The sequence below is a fragment of the Oncorhynchus clarkii genome, chromosome 10 (genome assembly GCF_045791955.1).
Source record: "Oncorhynchus clarkii lewisi isolate Uvic-CL-2024 chromosome 10, UVic_Ocla_1.0, whole genome shotgun sequence".
Taxonomy (NCBI): domain Eukaryota; kingdom Metazoa; phylum Chordata; class Actinopteri; order Salmoniformes; family Salmonidae; genus Oncorhynchus; species Oncorhynchus clarkii.
In genome coordinates this window covers 44,424,970-44,440,749 of record NC_092156.1, presented here as the reverse complement: position 1 = coordinate 44,440,749, position 15,780 = coordinate 44,424,970, and the positions used below count along the sequence as shown (strand labels likewise).

Here is a 15,780-nt window from a genome sequence, read left to right as displayed (position 1 = left end):
CTCGTTCCTCTCTTCTTTGTGCCGGAGTAATTGTAAGAATTTGATGGTATAGCAATAGGTTAATAAACTTGACATTAACTCTAGTCTTCCCTCTTTCATTTTTACCCACAAACAAAGTCACTTCCAATCTATATATATTCTCATTTAGCTCAGTTGGTAGAGCATGGAGCTTTGTGGCTTCGATTCCCACAGGGGACAAGTATGAAAAATGAAGAGTATAAAAAAATGTATTTACTCACGACTGTAACTTTTTATTATTGCCAGTATAATTTAGGAGCTTTGACATGCGTCGTCCAAATAGCGGCTGAAGGGAAAATGTGATCTAATCCAGATGTTTTGGCGACATCTTGCCAATGTGCAAACACTCTCTGTGATGCTGAGCGGCCATGTGACTGTGCAGTGCGCTTTCATTTCAACCTCCCACACTCACCGCCACCCACCTAGCCATGTGCTGTCTGGATATAACCACCTATATAGCCTATATAGTACAGTGTATTTGACAGCCCATCACATTCTTGTACAAACATAACTTTGAACGGAAATCTGCCTGGTATTATGAGATATTACACAGTAAAACAGTGATTAATGAATGGAAAGACACCTGCAGAGACTAACCTGTAAATTCTTGTGACTTGATGGACTGACTCCAATCAGATATAAGCATTAAGATGGCTGTCAACTGCCACGTTTTACTCTTCAACATTCTTCTGGCCCCTGGAACATCATGAGAATGTAATGGTAGAATTTACTATTGATAAATCAATCATATCTATCCAGTGTTGGGGAAGCTACAGTACTCTGAAAATATAGTTTACTAAAATACCAATTACTATACACTGGAAGAAGTTAAGCTACAATAAAACAACAAATAAAAAAACATATAGTTTACTTAACTAAAGTCACTTTGAAAAAGTTGTTCACCACATCCAAACAACTTTGTAAAAAAGTATCATATCTTAATCTGAAATATCAGACTACAAATTGCAAGACAGATCAATCTGGGGTCATATGTTAACAGAATGTGTAATTTAGCCTTTTAAACACAAAAACAATGTTTCAATTGAGAATTAAGCAGGTCTGCCTACTTCGCTTACAATTTGTTATTTTTGCAAAAAAATGAGTGGTTTCATTAGTTGTTTGGGTTGGGTTGTTGAAATATGGTCTCAGAGTATTTTGTATTATTCTGTACGTAAATCTGAGAAATCAGTATCATGTATTACTATGGTATGTATTCATTTGTGGATGTCCATCACCGATTTCGTATGATATGTTAAGAATTACAATTGGTATTATATGTTACGAATTTGCAAAATGTACAATATACTATGAATTTTCTAAACGTAAAATATGTAAAGAATTTGCTCAAATGTATGATATGTTAAGAATTCTAGCTAGGTGACTAGGTGGCTAACATTAGCTAGCTTGCTACCGTTAGCGAGGCTAGGGGTTAGGGTTAAATTTAAGAGTTAGGTTAAAGGGTTAAGGTTAGGGTTAGCTAAAAAAGGTTAATGTTGGGGTTATGCGAAGGGATGGCTAAAAGGGTTAAGGTTAGCGTGAGGGGAAGGGTTAGCTAACATGCTAAGTAGTTGCAAAGTAGCAAAACATTTGTGAGTAGTTGAAAAGTTGCTAAAATGCTAAAGTTGTCTGTGATGAGATTTGAACATGCAACCTTGCGAGATGTTTGCGTTATATGTATTACAGCACTTTTTGTACATAGTTCCCCGATGATTTTAGGGGACCAAAAATATTGGGACATTCACTTACATGTGTTTTAAAGATGGTAAAAAGTTAAGTATTTGGTGCCATATTCACAGCATGCAATGACTACATCAAGCTTTACTCTACAAATTTGTTGGATGCATTTGCTGTTCGTTTTGGTTACATTTCAGATTATTTTGTGGCCAATAGAAATGAATGGTAAATAATGTGTCATTTTGGAGTTACTTTTATTGTAAATAAGAATAGAATGTCTGATAGGTGAGAATTGTCAGTTAATCGAATGATTAGAATATTCTGCCCTGAAACATATAATTGTATGGAATTGATTAGAATGTATAAAATCATAATCAATAAATGTGTAGTCCGAGTCAGAATTAGGGTAAAGACAATATGTCTTTATGGTATTTTAAACACAGACTGTCTGAGCTTGGTGCTGACCTGACTAGAGATTTGGGAGAGAATGGGGAGTACGTCTCAAGGACAAGGTCACTATCTCTGTCGGCTGGGTAGTGAGACAGACAGTGTGTGCGTAGCAGGACATGTGTGTGCGTCTGTTTGTGTGCATGTGTGTGTGGGTATGTGTGTATTTGCGTCTGTTTGTGTGTGTGTGCGTATGGCTGTGTGTATGTGTGGGCGTACGAAGTCAGTATAAAATGAATTGATTTGTATTCTTGACTTCAGAACGTTCTCTGAATAAACTGTACTAACCTCTTGTATAAGCTGAGTCTTTGACTAATTATTATTATACCCATGGTCTTACAAACCTCGGGAATTGGTCCGAGCTATTGATTGATTGTTATTATCATTGGGATTGGAAATTCTCTTATCAATTGGTCCTTCGAGCCAGATTTCAATACCTGTTTTCTGTCATCCCATGGGAGCGCCGAAAACCGTGCCAGGACGGATCAGAGATCCGTAAGTTAAAGACATGACCTCTGGAAATTGAGGTTCCATTTCAGGCCGGTGGCAAACTGGTACACGACAGAAAACGGTGACGAAATCCAACCAACATTGAATTCTCAGCTGCAAGATAAGGTCGGTGATCTTTGGGGTTAAATTCTAAACTTACAAAAAATTAGAGCAAGATAAATGTGAAGGAGGATTTTTAACTGTAAAACTAACAGTAAGTAAGATTTGTATCGGGTATACCGTCCATATAATCTAATGTAGAGAAAGTTTAAGACAAAAGTATCTATGTTAGTGATGGCGGCACTGGGTCACAGATCTAATTAAGACATTTCGAAGTACAGTATCTAACAGTGAGACCTAAAAGTAAAACTGGTTGAAGTACAGTAGCCGGAAAACGTAGAAGGTGAAGTAAAGTAAAGTAAGATCGATTGTGGGAACAGGTCCGCAATGACCTGAGGTACATGTGCACTACCATAAATAAAAACAGCTTAATGATTGAGGTCTGTCGAGTGTGAGCTCACACATAGGGAGTAGTGACATACACATCAATAGTGAAACACATAGGAGTTATTTTATCAAAATGAATTTTAAAAGCACACACACAGATATATTTATCAGTCAGAAGTCATAAGGAAAAACTAAGACTAAGTAGAACTTGTAGTCATATAAATTGTGAGATCTAAATGATATCAGGATTCATACAAATAATTATTGTAAAATTCTAGGAAAGATTAACGGGAGGAATTTATCAACATAGGATAAGGATAATAATGGTTAAAAGCACATACACATAGAAGATGAGACAGAAAAAGGATGGGCGGCTGTAAAAGGAGACGGGACCCCAGGACAGGGGGCAGCGGTGGTTTTACAGTGGGCTGTAGATAGAGAGCAGAGAGAGAGAGAGGACAGACAGGAGTCAAATATTTATTGCTACTCTTGGGGAAATAGCAGGAAAGATTTTAAAAAGAAAAGAGGACAGGATTTGGCAACCTTATTGAGCAAGTTACAATAAGGATATCAGCGAGGGGGGGGGGGGGGGTATGTGCGTATCAAAAGTCATTATAGTAATTATTCCTGAATTCTGAGTAGGAGATAGAGAGAGAACCAAGGGAGAGAGAGTAAGGAGAAGCCTCGCTGGGGAAACGCTTGGACCTTTAAATTATGACTATTGTCTCCCAACGCGGGAGACTCGGGTTCGTATCTCAGCCTTAGCACCGATAGACTGAAATTTATTCTGATTGTAATCCAAATACTGATATGTTTTGCCGGGAGAGATACGGTTAGTTAGTGTTTCTTTAGGATATAAACTGAGTGTTTTAATAGCTGGTTTAGGTTCAATTGAAAGACTAATCCATTCAAAATAATAGCTGGGCGATTTCGATGAAATGCGGTGTCTTGCCTAAATGGGCCACTGGAATAATGTATTGGGAATGGAGTCGTATTTAAATTACTGAATCATAGAAGAGACAGTTAACCCAAGTCTAATGAATTCTACATAATAGCGGAGAGATAATTGTGATAGATTGACTGACATACGTTATAAATTTAGCGAAGTACATGGTACTTTTAAATTTTGGACATTTCATAAAGGGGAAGCCGAACGAGAAGAGAAAGTTGGAAAGTTTGGTTTCACTCTTACGATAGAATTCAAGCAGAACTCAGTCTGAATAGGGGTTCGATTTTTGCCTAGAAGCAGGAATAGGAGAGTTGGTTACAGTGTTGCCAACTCATTTTCAGGGTAAATTTGCTAGAGGAAGGTTGATTTTTTGCTAAAGATGTTGTGATATGATTGCGTGATAACGTAAAACTGCGTCATTACGTAGAATACACAATAACGTTACTCAAATTGATTTGACAGTTGTTCAGGTACAGACTTCCACTATTTTCTGTACTTCTGGCAGTACAATATTGATTGAGAGATGTTGATTGATGTTGTAAGTTCTGTTCAAGATCAAACATTCGTGACCAACTATATTCATTGGGTTTGGCTTGTCGAACCCGTACTACTGCTGTTGCAGTCAGCCAACAATAAATAGCAAATCGCTGAAATTGCTGCTGCCTGGGCACGGGCTGAGCGCCTGTTGCTGACGTCAATCACAATGCACTTTTGCAGCCAGCCAAAATTATGTTGTGACTGAGGGTGTGACAGAGAAAATGGTTTGTGTCATTTAGAGGGGAAATGCGTGCATTATAGATTTGAGTCACTTTTCAAAAGTTGCTAAAAGTTCCAAATACATTTTTAGAAGTAGCTGAATATCATCAGGGTATTTTATTTTAAAGGGACAGTGCACATTTATCATAGTTGTGTGTGTCTAATGGCAGGGTATTCCAATCAAGCATTTTGGGGAGACTATTTGGTGAAAGACTGAATGAGTTACATGAAACATTGAGGAAATGTAAAACTAATGATTGGAGGGAGTAGATTTCCATGTTTCCCAGAGACAAGATATCTTAAAGGGGTACACTCAGATATGGAATATTAGGAGTTTTATTTTCTGAGTTTTAATTAAACACGTGAATTATTTAGATAAAGGGTTCTTTAATACGTCTAATATAGTATGGAACACGACTGTAAAAGGGTGGTATAACCTTTGACCTCTATCATGGCTTTCCCTTGTGGTTTGATCAGCCTCAGGGGACGGCCATTTGGATAATGAATTTGTGGTCATTTGTGAAACTGGTTTTAAGGTAAATTAATTATAATGGAGTTTATAGCTCTTGGACATAATCATAGTTTGAACCACAGTGGAGAAAGTGGAATTGAGGCAGGAGAAATCATGGGAAGCGGGGGAATAAACTCTAGTGAGGAAGAGGAAGAGGTTCAAGATTCTGTTGTAAACACTGACTGAAGGTTTCGAATTGGCTACTACTGATTTAGTATTACAACAGGAAAAAAAATCCCATTTATCATCAATAATAAATAGGGGAAGATATGCTACATTGAGGTTTGGACAGGAAATATTTTAAGCCAATAGGGCAGGAAAATACATGATAGAAAAATAGTGATTTTATAAGCATTAAAATGATTAATGAAAATAAATAAGTTGCAGATCTTAGGGATGGTAAATTACTGTTGATAAGGTATCCCACACTATGCAACATATATTAAATTATTGATGAGACTGATTTTAAGGTTAACCCATGTTATTGTTAGATAAAATACAGTGGACTCCCGAAGGAGAGATTTCATTAGTACAGACAGCATGGGATATGGGTAGCATTCGTTTTGGCCTCATTTGATCAGTAGAAGATTTCTATTTAAATAGTATAAAGTGGACAGGGATATATGACATCTGTGGTGATTCAGGATTATTGATAGGATCGAGATAACCTTAATTAACCTACAGTGCCTTGCGAAAGTATTCGGCCCCCTTGAACTTTGCGACCTTTTGCCACATTTCAGGCTTCAAACATAAAGATATAAAACTGTATTTTTTTGTGAAGAATCAACAACAAGTGGGACACAATCATGAAGTGGAACGACATTTATTGGATATTTCAAACTTTTTTAACAAATCAAAAACTGAAAAATTGGGCGTGCAAAATTATTCAGCCCCCTTAAGTTAATACTTTGTAGCGCCACCTTTTGCTGCGATTACAGCTGTAAGTTGCTTGGGGTATGTCTCTATCAGTTTTGCACATTGAGAGACTGAATTTTTTTCCCATTCCTCCTTGCAAAACAGCTCGAGCTCAGTGAGGTTGGATGGAGAGCATTTGTGAACAGCAGTTTTCAGTTCTTTCCACAGATTCTCGATTGGATTCAGGTCTGGACTTTGACTTGGCCATTCTAACACCTGGATATGTTTATTTTTTAACCATTCCATTGTAGATTTTGCTTTATGTTTTGGATCATTGTCTTGTTGGAAGACAAATCTCTGTCCCAGTCTCAGGTCTTTTGCAGACTCCATCAGGTTTTCTTCCAGAATGGTCTTGTATTTGGCTCCATCCATCTTCCCATCAATTTCAACCATCTTCCCTGTCCCTGCTGAAGAAAAGCAGGCCCAAACCATGATGCTGCCACCACCATGTTTGACAGTGGGGATGGTGTGTTCAGGGTGATGAGCTGTGTTGCTTTTACGCCAAACATAACGTTTTGCATTGTTGCCAAAAAGTTCAATTTTGGTTTCATCTGACCAGAGCACCTTCTTCCACATGTTTGGTGTGTCTCCCAGGTGGCTTGTGGCAAACTTTAAACGACACTTTTTATGGATATCTTTAAGAAATGGCTTTCTTATTGCCACTCTTCCATAAAGGCCAGATTTGTGCAATATACGACTGATTGTTGTCCTATGGACAGAGTCTCCCACCTCAGCTGTAGATCTCTGCAGTTCATCCAGAGTGATCATGGGCCTCTTGGCTGCATCTCTGATCAGTCTTCTCCTTGTATGAGCTGAAAGTTTAGAGGGACAGCCAGGTCTTGGTAGATTTGCAGTGGTCTGATACTCCTTCCATTTCAATATTATCGCTTGCACAATGCTCCTTGGGATGTTTAAAGCTTGGGAAATCTTTTTGTATCCAAATCCGGCTTTAAACTTCTTCACAACAGTATCTCGGACCTGCCTGGTGTGTTCCTTGTTCTTCATGATGCTCTCTGCGCTTTTAACGGACCTCTGAGACTATCACAGTGCAGGTGCATTTATACGGAGACTTGATTACACACAGGTGTATTGTATTTATCATCATTAGTCATTTAGGTCAACATTGGATCATTCAGAGATCCTCACTGAACTTCTGGAGAGAGTTTGCTGCACTGAAAGTAAAGAGGCTGAATAATTTTGCACGCCCGATTTTTCAGTTTTTGATTTGTTAAAAAAGTTTGAAATATCCAATAAATGTCGTTCCACTTCATGATTGTGTCCCACTTGTTGTTGATTCTTCACAAAAAAATACAGTTTTATATCATTATGTTTGAAGCCTGAAATGTGGCAAAAGGTCGCAAAGTTCAAGGGGGCCGAATACTTTCGCAAGGCACTGTATGTAAGGACTTTAGAAATCACCACCATAGACATGTTTTTTCAAAAAATCCATGAGTTCAGATAAAGCCAAACAGTGAGACACTTAGTTAATGTTTGGAAACAGCACATAGTTGTTACAGACTGTAATGAGAAAGAGCTACAGACAGATAGGGGAAAGGGAAGAAAGAGGAGCCCTCCACCCACTGCGGAGACCTTGAAGGCTTGAGAACAGAGAGGAGAAGGTTAATAAGGGGGGCCAGGACATGAGCAAGAACAGAATGGGAGAAGAACAGAATGGGTAGATAGCAGTTACTGTGGGGAGACAAAAGGGAATGAAAGCTTAGTTGGTTTCTGGAAACAAGGTGTTAACCACGGAAGCGTTGCCCGGAAATTGTTTGGCACAACAGGCCGAAATATTAGCATTGACTAGGGCCTGTGAAATAAAAAAGGAGAGAAAGATTACGGTTTACATAGACAAGCACATATACATCCAAGCCCATAGAAAACAGCACAGGTAACTCTTAAAGTAGATATATATTGATACAGGGGCGAAGCCATGTATCAAACGGGGGATGGGATAGGACACTTTGTGGCCTTTTGGATAATACTAAAACAATTTTTTTATAGCGTTCCCAACTTACTTGGCGGACACGATTAGATAGAACAAGTAGAAGACTGTTTGTTAACCAAACCCGTATCTCAAAGGTTTTATGTCCTACAGGAGAACTACAGAAGTAGATTACCCACGGGATTGGGCCAGGGGACTGGGTCTGGGTCCAATCACTAAAGAGAAAGGACTGGAAGCAGCCACAGTGGGAGGGACCATACCAAGTACTTCCTGGTGACAGCCTTTGCTGTGAGAATAGCTGAAGGAGCTACCTGGGTTCATATCACTGCAAAAGGGTAAGACACACGGACACTGTCGAACAATCACAGTCATCACAATCATCTCTCTAATGAAGATTCCCTGATCCAGTCATTTCATCACTGTGTTTGTTCATAGAAGTATGGCCTGGCCTTTGGCTGCTGATATGTTTTCCGGGAAAGGGTGGGGCTTTACAGGAGTGCTGGTTGATCTGAGCTGTCTTATCGTGGGAGCCATATTCCTGATACACCACACCCCACCTGATTATGCAGAGGGTGGTAACTTGACCCATGGTTTAGACGATGAGGATTTTGTATTAACCAAGCATAATAGATCCGTAGGTCGGGATAGACAGGAAGTATAGTGAAGGTGAGGGTTTTTGACTGCAATCCGGAGAGAGAGATGTATTGCATAAAGATACGCCTTACCCTTAAAAATGGAATGAAAGAGGATCTAGGGTTATGGTATGTTGGATTTGACCAGTTTTCGGTCGACACCCTAGTACGGTTCTGGTTAGAGGAGGTTAGGACAGGGGCTAACTCTATCGTCAGCAAGAAAACTAGCAGAGCATCTGACACAACAGACACTGACAGCAGATTAGTCCAGAGCCAAGGGCCGGTGTGGATCGTGCAGACGAAATATCTTAAGTGATTGAGGTGGTTATGGAGATTCTAACCTTTGGTTAGAATGGATCCACTATACAGCCAGATCAGTAGCGAAAGAAGAATGTTATGCCTGCGCCACAGCCAAACCTCAGCTGACTACCATCCCCTTTCCATTTGATGGAATTGATACACCTAGGGGAATGGCCTGTACGGTAAAGCTGTTCATGAAGGCAGGGAAGACAGACAATGACAGTTGCATTGATCTGCATCCGCATGTGCCCATCACCTCCAGGCTTTCACAGTTACAGGTGGCCACTATTATTGTATGGCCGATACATCCCAAATGGATGGGATGTACGAACCTGCAATAGGACAGAGGATGTCACAGCTGACAAGACAATGAGGTGGTTGGGTGGTTGAGTCCGAGGACTTTAGTAAGATAAAAAGGCCTAGAACGGATGTCTGGTGGTTTGTGGAGGTGTGAGGCTGGGGCATAACCTGCCTACCAATTGAACCGGTAGTTGTGCACTAGGCATGCCCTTCACCCTTATCAAACACAAAGACCTAGAGCCAGGTAGAAGAGAGAGAGAGGGAGTGCTCCGTCTGGATCTTTTAACAATAGAATTTACATAGGATAGTATTGGATATGTTAATAGCTGAAAAGGGTGGTGGGGTGTGTGATATTCGGAAGTAGAATGTTGTACGTTTATCCCCGATAACACAGCTTCAGGCGGATCAGTGACCAAGGCCCTGGCTGGTTTAACCACCTTAGGTCATGAATTGGCTGAGAACTCTGGGGTAGATAATTCTCTTACAAATTGGTTTGATAGTGTGTTTGGGAAATGGAAAAATTTCATAATCACTGTGTTGTGGGCAACCTTCACCTGTATGAGTATTTTGGTTATATGTGGGTGTTGCTTGGTCCCTTGTATGAAAGTTTTGCTTATCAGGACTCTGGAGAGGTCAGTGGTGCAACAGATGGTGAGGTACGGACCGATTTCGAGCTCCAGCCTGTGTGATGACGAATACGGGCCTCCAGGCCTAGGAGATGGCTCCGTTTCTTTTAACTATGAGGAGCCAATGTTGGATGAGACTATTTTTGAGGGTTAAGACAGTTTATGAAGATTGTAATAAAAACCTAAACAGGAAGTGTTCGGATACTTAATGTAGGCCTATAACTGTCATTGATGGATAAGGTATGAAAATACACACATTGATTTTGTGAGATTGATTTTGATTGACGATATTAATAAAAATAGACGTGTAATTTTTTGTAGTTAATGTTTAGGCAATAGTTGGGCTTGCAATGGCTGGTGTAACATATGGCAGCAGGATATGATAAGCAAAGTATTGGTCTGGATCATTCTTGTATACAATTGATGTATCAGTGTGTATTATTCAGTCATTTAGGGTGGATTGATAGGTTAGAATTGAATGATTAGAATATTCCGCCCTGAAACATATAATTGTATGGAATTGATTAGAATGTATAAAATCATAATCATTAAATGTGTAGTCCTAGTCAGAATTAGGGTAAAACAATATATCTTTATGGTATTTTAAACACAGACTGTGTCTGAGCTTGGTGCTGACCTGACTAGAGATTTGGGAGAGAACGGGGAGTACGTCTCAAGGACAATGTCACTTTCTCTGTCGGCTGGGTAGTGAGACAGACAGTGTGTGCATCTGTTTGTGTGCATGTGTGTGTGGGTATGTTTGTGTGTGTGTGTGTGCGTATGGCTGTGTGTATGTGTGGGCGTGCGAAGTCAGTATAAAATGAATTGATTTGTATTCTTCAGAATTCAGAACGTTCCGTGAATAAACTTTGACTATTTAGCTGGGCCTCCGTCTGTTTCATTCGACCAGGATCTTACAAATTCTGGTTTGCAGACAGAGTAATATAATTTAATTGGGTGATGTACCTGGAGAACATAATTCTCCTATCAATGTCTCTAAACACTTCTACATTAATGTGGATGCTACCATGATTACTGACAATCCTGAATGAATCGTAAATCATGATGAGTGAGAAAGTTAAAGAAGCACAAATATGATAACCCCCGCCCAAATAAAAATGCTAACTTCTGTTATTGTAATAGTGAGACGTTAGCACAGCGTTTCCTAAACTCGGTCATCGGGACCCCAAGGGGTGCACGCTTTGATTTTTGTCCTAATCAGCTGATCCAAATTATCAAAGCTTGATGATTAGTTGATTATTTTAATCAGCTGTGTAAGGCTAGGGGAAAAAAACAAAACTTGCATGCTTGGGGTCCCGAGGACAGAGTTTGGGAAACACTTGGTTAGCATGTCTTGGGGTTATGATATTTGTGTGTATATCTTTCTCACTCATCATTATTCACATAAATTCAAGACACTTCACTCAGAGCATTTAGTATTATTTCTGTACGTATATCCGAGACACTCCATTTGGTATGATATGTTACATTTCTTATGGCATGTATTAATTTGTGAATGTCCTACAACCATTTCTCATGATATGCTTACAAATTACAATTGGTATGATATTGTAACAACCCTGGGCTTATAAGCTCGGATATCAACTCTGCTGCTGGAGCATTCTTTTGCGGCACAGTCGATAGCGCGCTGGACTTCGGGCTAGAAGGTCGAGGGTTCGAGACCTGCTCCCTGCCTGTTTCATTACATTGATGTCAGAAGGGATCGGACCTTGCATCCACGACAGTGTGTGTGCTTGGCCGGTGAGCGCGTTCCTATAAGACGTAGAGTTGCAAGCTAGCGCGAGGACGCGCTCTTTGAAAGGGGGGAGTTGTTTAACGACCCTGGGGTTATAAGCGCGGATATTGACTCTGCCTCTCGAGAATGCTTTTGGGGCACAGAAGGTCAAGGGGTCAAGGCCTGCTCCCTGCCTGTTTCATTACAATATGTTAGGAATTTGCTAAATGTACCACATGTTATGAATTCAAATTTGTGTTGCTAACTTTAGCTAGGTGGCTAATGCTAACATTAGTTAGCTGGCTAGGGTGAGGGGTTTGGTTTAAGTTTTGTTAAAAGTGTTAAGATTAGGGGAAGAGTTAGCTAACATGCTAAGTAGTTGCAAAGTAACTAAAAAGTAGTAAGTAGTTGAAAAGTTGCTAATTAGCTAAAATTGTCTGTGATTAGACTTAAAAAAATACAAATAAAACTTTAGGTTGCTAGATGTTCGTGTTAATCACCCACCCTGACCAACCAACCTCCTTTCGTTTTTGCCTTCAGTAACTTTGTCTTATGTAACCATACCGAACATAATGTATCATACTAAATAGAACATTCCGGATTTACGTTTACTATGTAACGTGTAATGTGAGACTAGGCTGCGCCAGCTAACTTGGTTTAGCCTGGTTTATGCCGAAAATTGCAGTTTGTCAGCGAAGACGGGCGTTTGGCATTCGTTTGAAGATATAGAAGCTGAGGAACCATTTCACACGGCCTGCGTTTCTGGACTCGGTTGAAGAATTGGGCGCGGGCGATTAGGAGGACTATGTTGGCATCGGCCGAAGAGGGGTGTTCACTGAACTTTGTCAGGACATTGGTCTAAAGAAGAGAGCGGTTTGCATTGTCCATTAAGAGACGGAGTCTGGCTGGAGCCGAATAATCGTTGCCTAAATACAAACTTGGCGTTAGGACAGAGAGGATTACGTGAACACGCACAGTGTGACGAACTCTGCTGGGTTATTGCGTGACATTCTGTGTTTAATAGCCAAATGAATTATTGTGAACTGCAAACTCTGTGTCAGTTGTGTGTCCACAGCACGCTCGACCCCATAGTAGGGTATACTACAATACCATGGCTATAATGTAACACATTTGCCTCTAGAAATGTGTTAATGTGCCGGTGGAAATGTTCAACATCCACTGAAGTAGCTAGCTAGCAAATGTACCAGATATCTATAGTAGTTTCCTTGGTAACCAAACAAACAGACTTGCTTCAAACCAGCAGTCCTGGCTTGCTATTATGAAAATCGAATTCAACAATGCCAATAATGTTTTCAATTCGACTTGCTTTCAAATGCAGCTCCAACATAGAACATGTAAGAATGAACTATAGCCACTGAATTCTACCGTGGGAAATTATGTACGTTCTAGAATGCCCTTCAAGACAATCTTTAATAATAATAATAATAAATGCCAGTAAACGTGCTAACTATTTCAGTGGATTCAATTATAGCCATGGTATAAAAGGGACATATCAAATCGGGGCTCTATGCGTTCTCTGGAAAATAATGAGCGTTCATTATTTTCCATAACGTATAACCCCCTCGTTGATTATCCCTTACTTATTTAAAATAGGGTTAAATGTGTAATAGTCTTGATACAAATCTTTGTTTATATTCAGAGGGAACTATTAAAACAGACATACATATTTCACGTGACTGTGAAGCAAACTACAATTCACAGCTTTAAAGAATCTTGTGAAAATAATACAGTTGATATACACAAATTATAATCTATTGTACAGTAGCTATATTCATTAAATTCACAGTGGGAAAAATTCATACAAATTAGTAAGGGATTAAAATACAGTAGACAAAGTTAATATACAAAGTACATGTTTTTCAACCATATACAGTAAAGAATGCTTACACAGTGCAAGCATTCTTTTAAATCAAAGTATGTCTATACAAATGCACCCCACAATGAAAATCATACCATTTTATATAAACAGTTTATGAGAATATAAAGATGAGATCATTTGGATCCAAAACAGAAAGAACAGAGGATAAAAGTGCATATCCACAGACAAGAAGTACTTACTGTGAATCGAGTCAAGGTCTCAGCGGGGGTCATGTACTGTACGCTGCCTGTACTTCTGGACCTTGCCAACCTGTCCTCCCAGCCTCAGAGTGTGGTCATGGATGTATTGAGGTGGAAGGGAAATCAGGGCTGGGCTGTGGCACTGATCTAGATGGGTGGGTGCTTCAGGGTAATGGTTTCTCATCCTGTTGGATGTTTTGGTTTCCCTGTTCCTAGAAATTAGGTCCTAGTTCCTGTGAATAAAGTTGCAACGCTTCTCTTGAAGCTCACAGTAAATTATAGCAACTTGGCGTACACATTGACTCGAAGTACTTTGGTGCACCAGTATCAACCAGTCAGCCTTGATCCAATTTCAGTTACTAGCACTAGAGTTATTGTTGAAACATGTAGCTACCCTTTCCTGTATAATGACGGAGAGACATTTCACTAAGTACATTGTCCTGTGTGACTCGGTAGAGCATGGTGGTTGCAACACAAGTTTGTGGGTTCAATTCCCGCTGGGGTCACCCATACCAAAAGTGTATGTATGCATGACTGCAAGTCGCTTTGGATAAAAGCGCATGCTAAAAAATGGCATACAGTAACTACGTATGATAATGCATGCTTGTTGGTACATCAAAGATCCACACAAGGCCTGTCAGACCTAACTACCCCGATACAAAATGTTTCACAAAGGCAATAAAAAATATAATTACTATGTTATTATTTTGTAATACTTTGTAGCTTTTAACAATGATTTACATCCACGGAAATAAAGGACCATCTTCAAGTGTAACCAGTTATTTTAAAGAATTACACTTTATTTTTCAATGTTTTTATTTTTTAGAAACACCCCACAATTTATACAGAGGATATATACACACACACACACATGGGGCTCGGTCATCCAGGATCCTTGCATGCATTGTTTCTTTTAAATACAAAACCTGTATGTACAGAATACATCAGAATGCTTCTCGGCAGTATAATGTGTAGATGATTCTTCCAGCTCTTTTAATCAAAGAATTGAAAGCTCAAAACAGCATGAGCGACGTAGACGTGAGGGACAAGTGGGAAAGCAGACTAGGCTAATGTGGATGGGTCTGGAGGAAAATGGGGCAGGTTTATAACATATACATTATACCACGACACAAAGCTTACTAATGCTCTGACATGGCAACCAATTAGGGATGAACAATTCATTTGGTATTAGGATTACCGAAGTATAAGGCTTGTATGAAAGTTGTTTGATATAAAGAATAAGGAACGATAGCTGGTAATTATGTTCTGTCAACAAACAATTGTACATTTTTATGTCTTGTGTCAAGAGAATCTTAAGGAATGATCTCGGTGTCCAACTCAAACACCAGTTGAAGAGTCTTGTCACATTGGTAGGCTACTTGATGACTATAATTACAACTAAGCCTTGTTGAAGTGTTGCCTTGAGGGCCTTGGCACTTTTAATTAGAGGAGGAGATGGGCTATGCTGCATGTTTCTGGGATGAGTATAGAGATAAACAAATGGGACCACAGTAACTATGAGTCAGAGACATCAACAGCTCTTGTTCTGGCAATTGCGATGCAGTGGGGTGGGGTGGTCACTGGCAGGTAAAATATGTGCAAGGCATTCTGAACAGGGGAGGCAGCCAAACGGAATACATACTGAAACCACCAATCATCACTTAGAACATAATCAAATTATCTATACACGAAAATTGAACTGCATCAGAGATACATTCCCAAAAACGTCCGCCAAAGCAGGCTTCCATGGCCAGCTCGGATTTCAGTGTGTACAAGCACAGCACGTTCCAATTAACAGATAAACACAGACACAAAGCCAACTAAAAGAATGGAATGTTCTCTCTTGTACAGGTAATGTATTTACAGTAGTTCGACCATCATGTCAATAATAAAATGCTTGGCATATTAAAAAACTGTGATACCATACATGAGCTCCACCCACACACACACACACACA

At 39.6% G+C, this 15,780-nt stretch overlaps 1 protein-coding gene across 3 annotated transcripts in view; it reads right to left on the bottom strand.

The window, feature by feature from the left end:
* LOC139418588 (interleukin-13 receptor subunit alpha-2-like) overlaps positions 1 to 13,916 on the bottom strand; it is a 31,260-nt gene extending 17,344 nt beyond the window's left edge. For 2 of the 3 annotated variants that reach the window (XM_071168174.1, XM_071168176.1), the window contains exons 1-2: positions 13,824 to 13,915; positions 616 to 714 (exon numbers count right to left, since the gene is read on the bottom strand). In XM_071168174.1, the coding sequence (XP_071024275.1) occupies positions 616 to 703 (88 nt within the window). In that variant the 5' untranslated portion in view covers positions 704 to 714; positions 13,824 to 13,915. Of the gene's footprint in view, positions 1 to 615; positions 715 to 13,823 lie in introns of all 3 variants that reach the window. The other variant, XM_071168175.1, reaches the window with a different exon arrangement.
* Between the last annotated feature and the right edge of the window lie 1,864 nt (positions 13,917 to 15,780).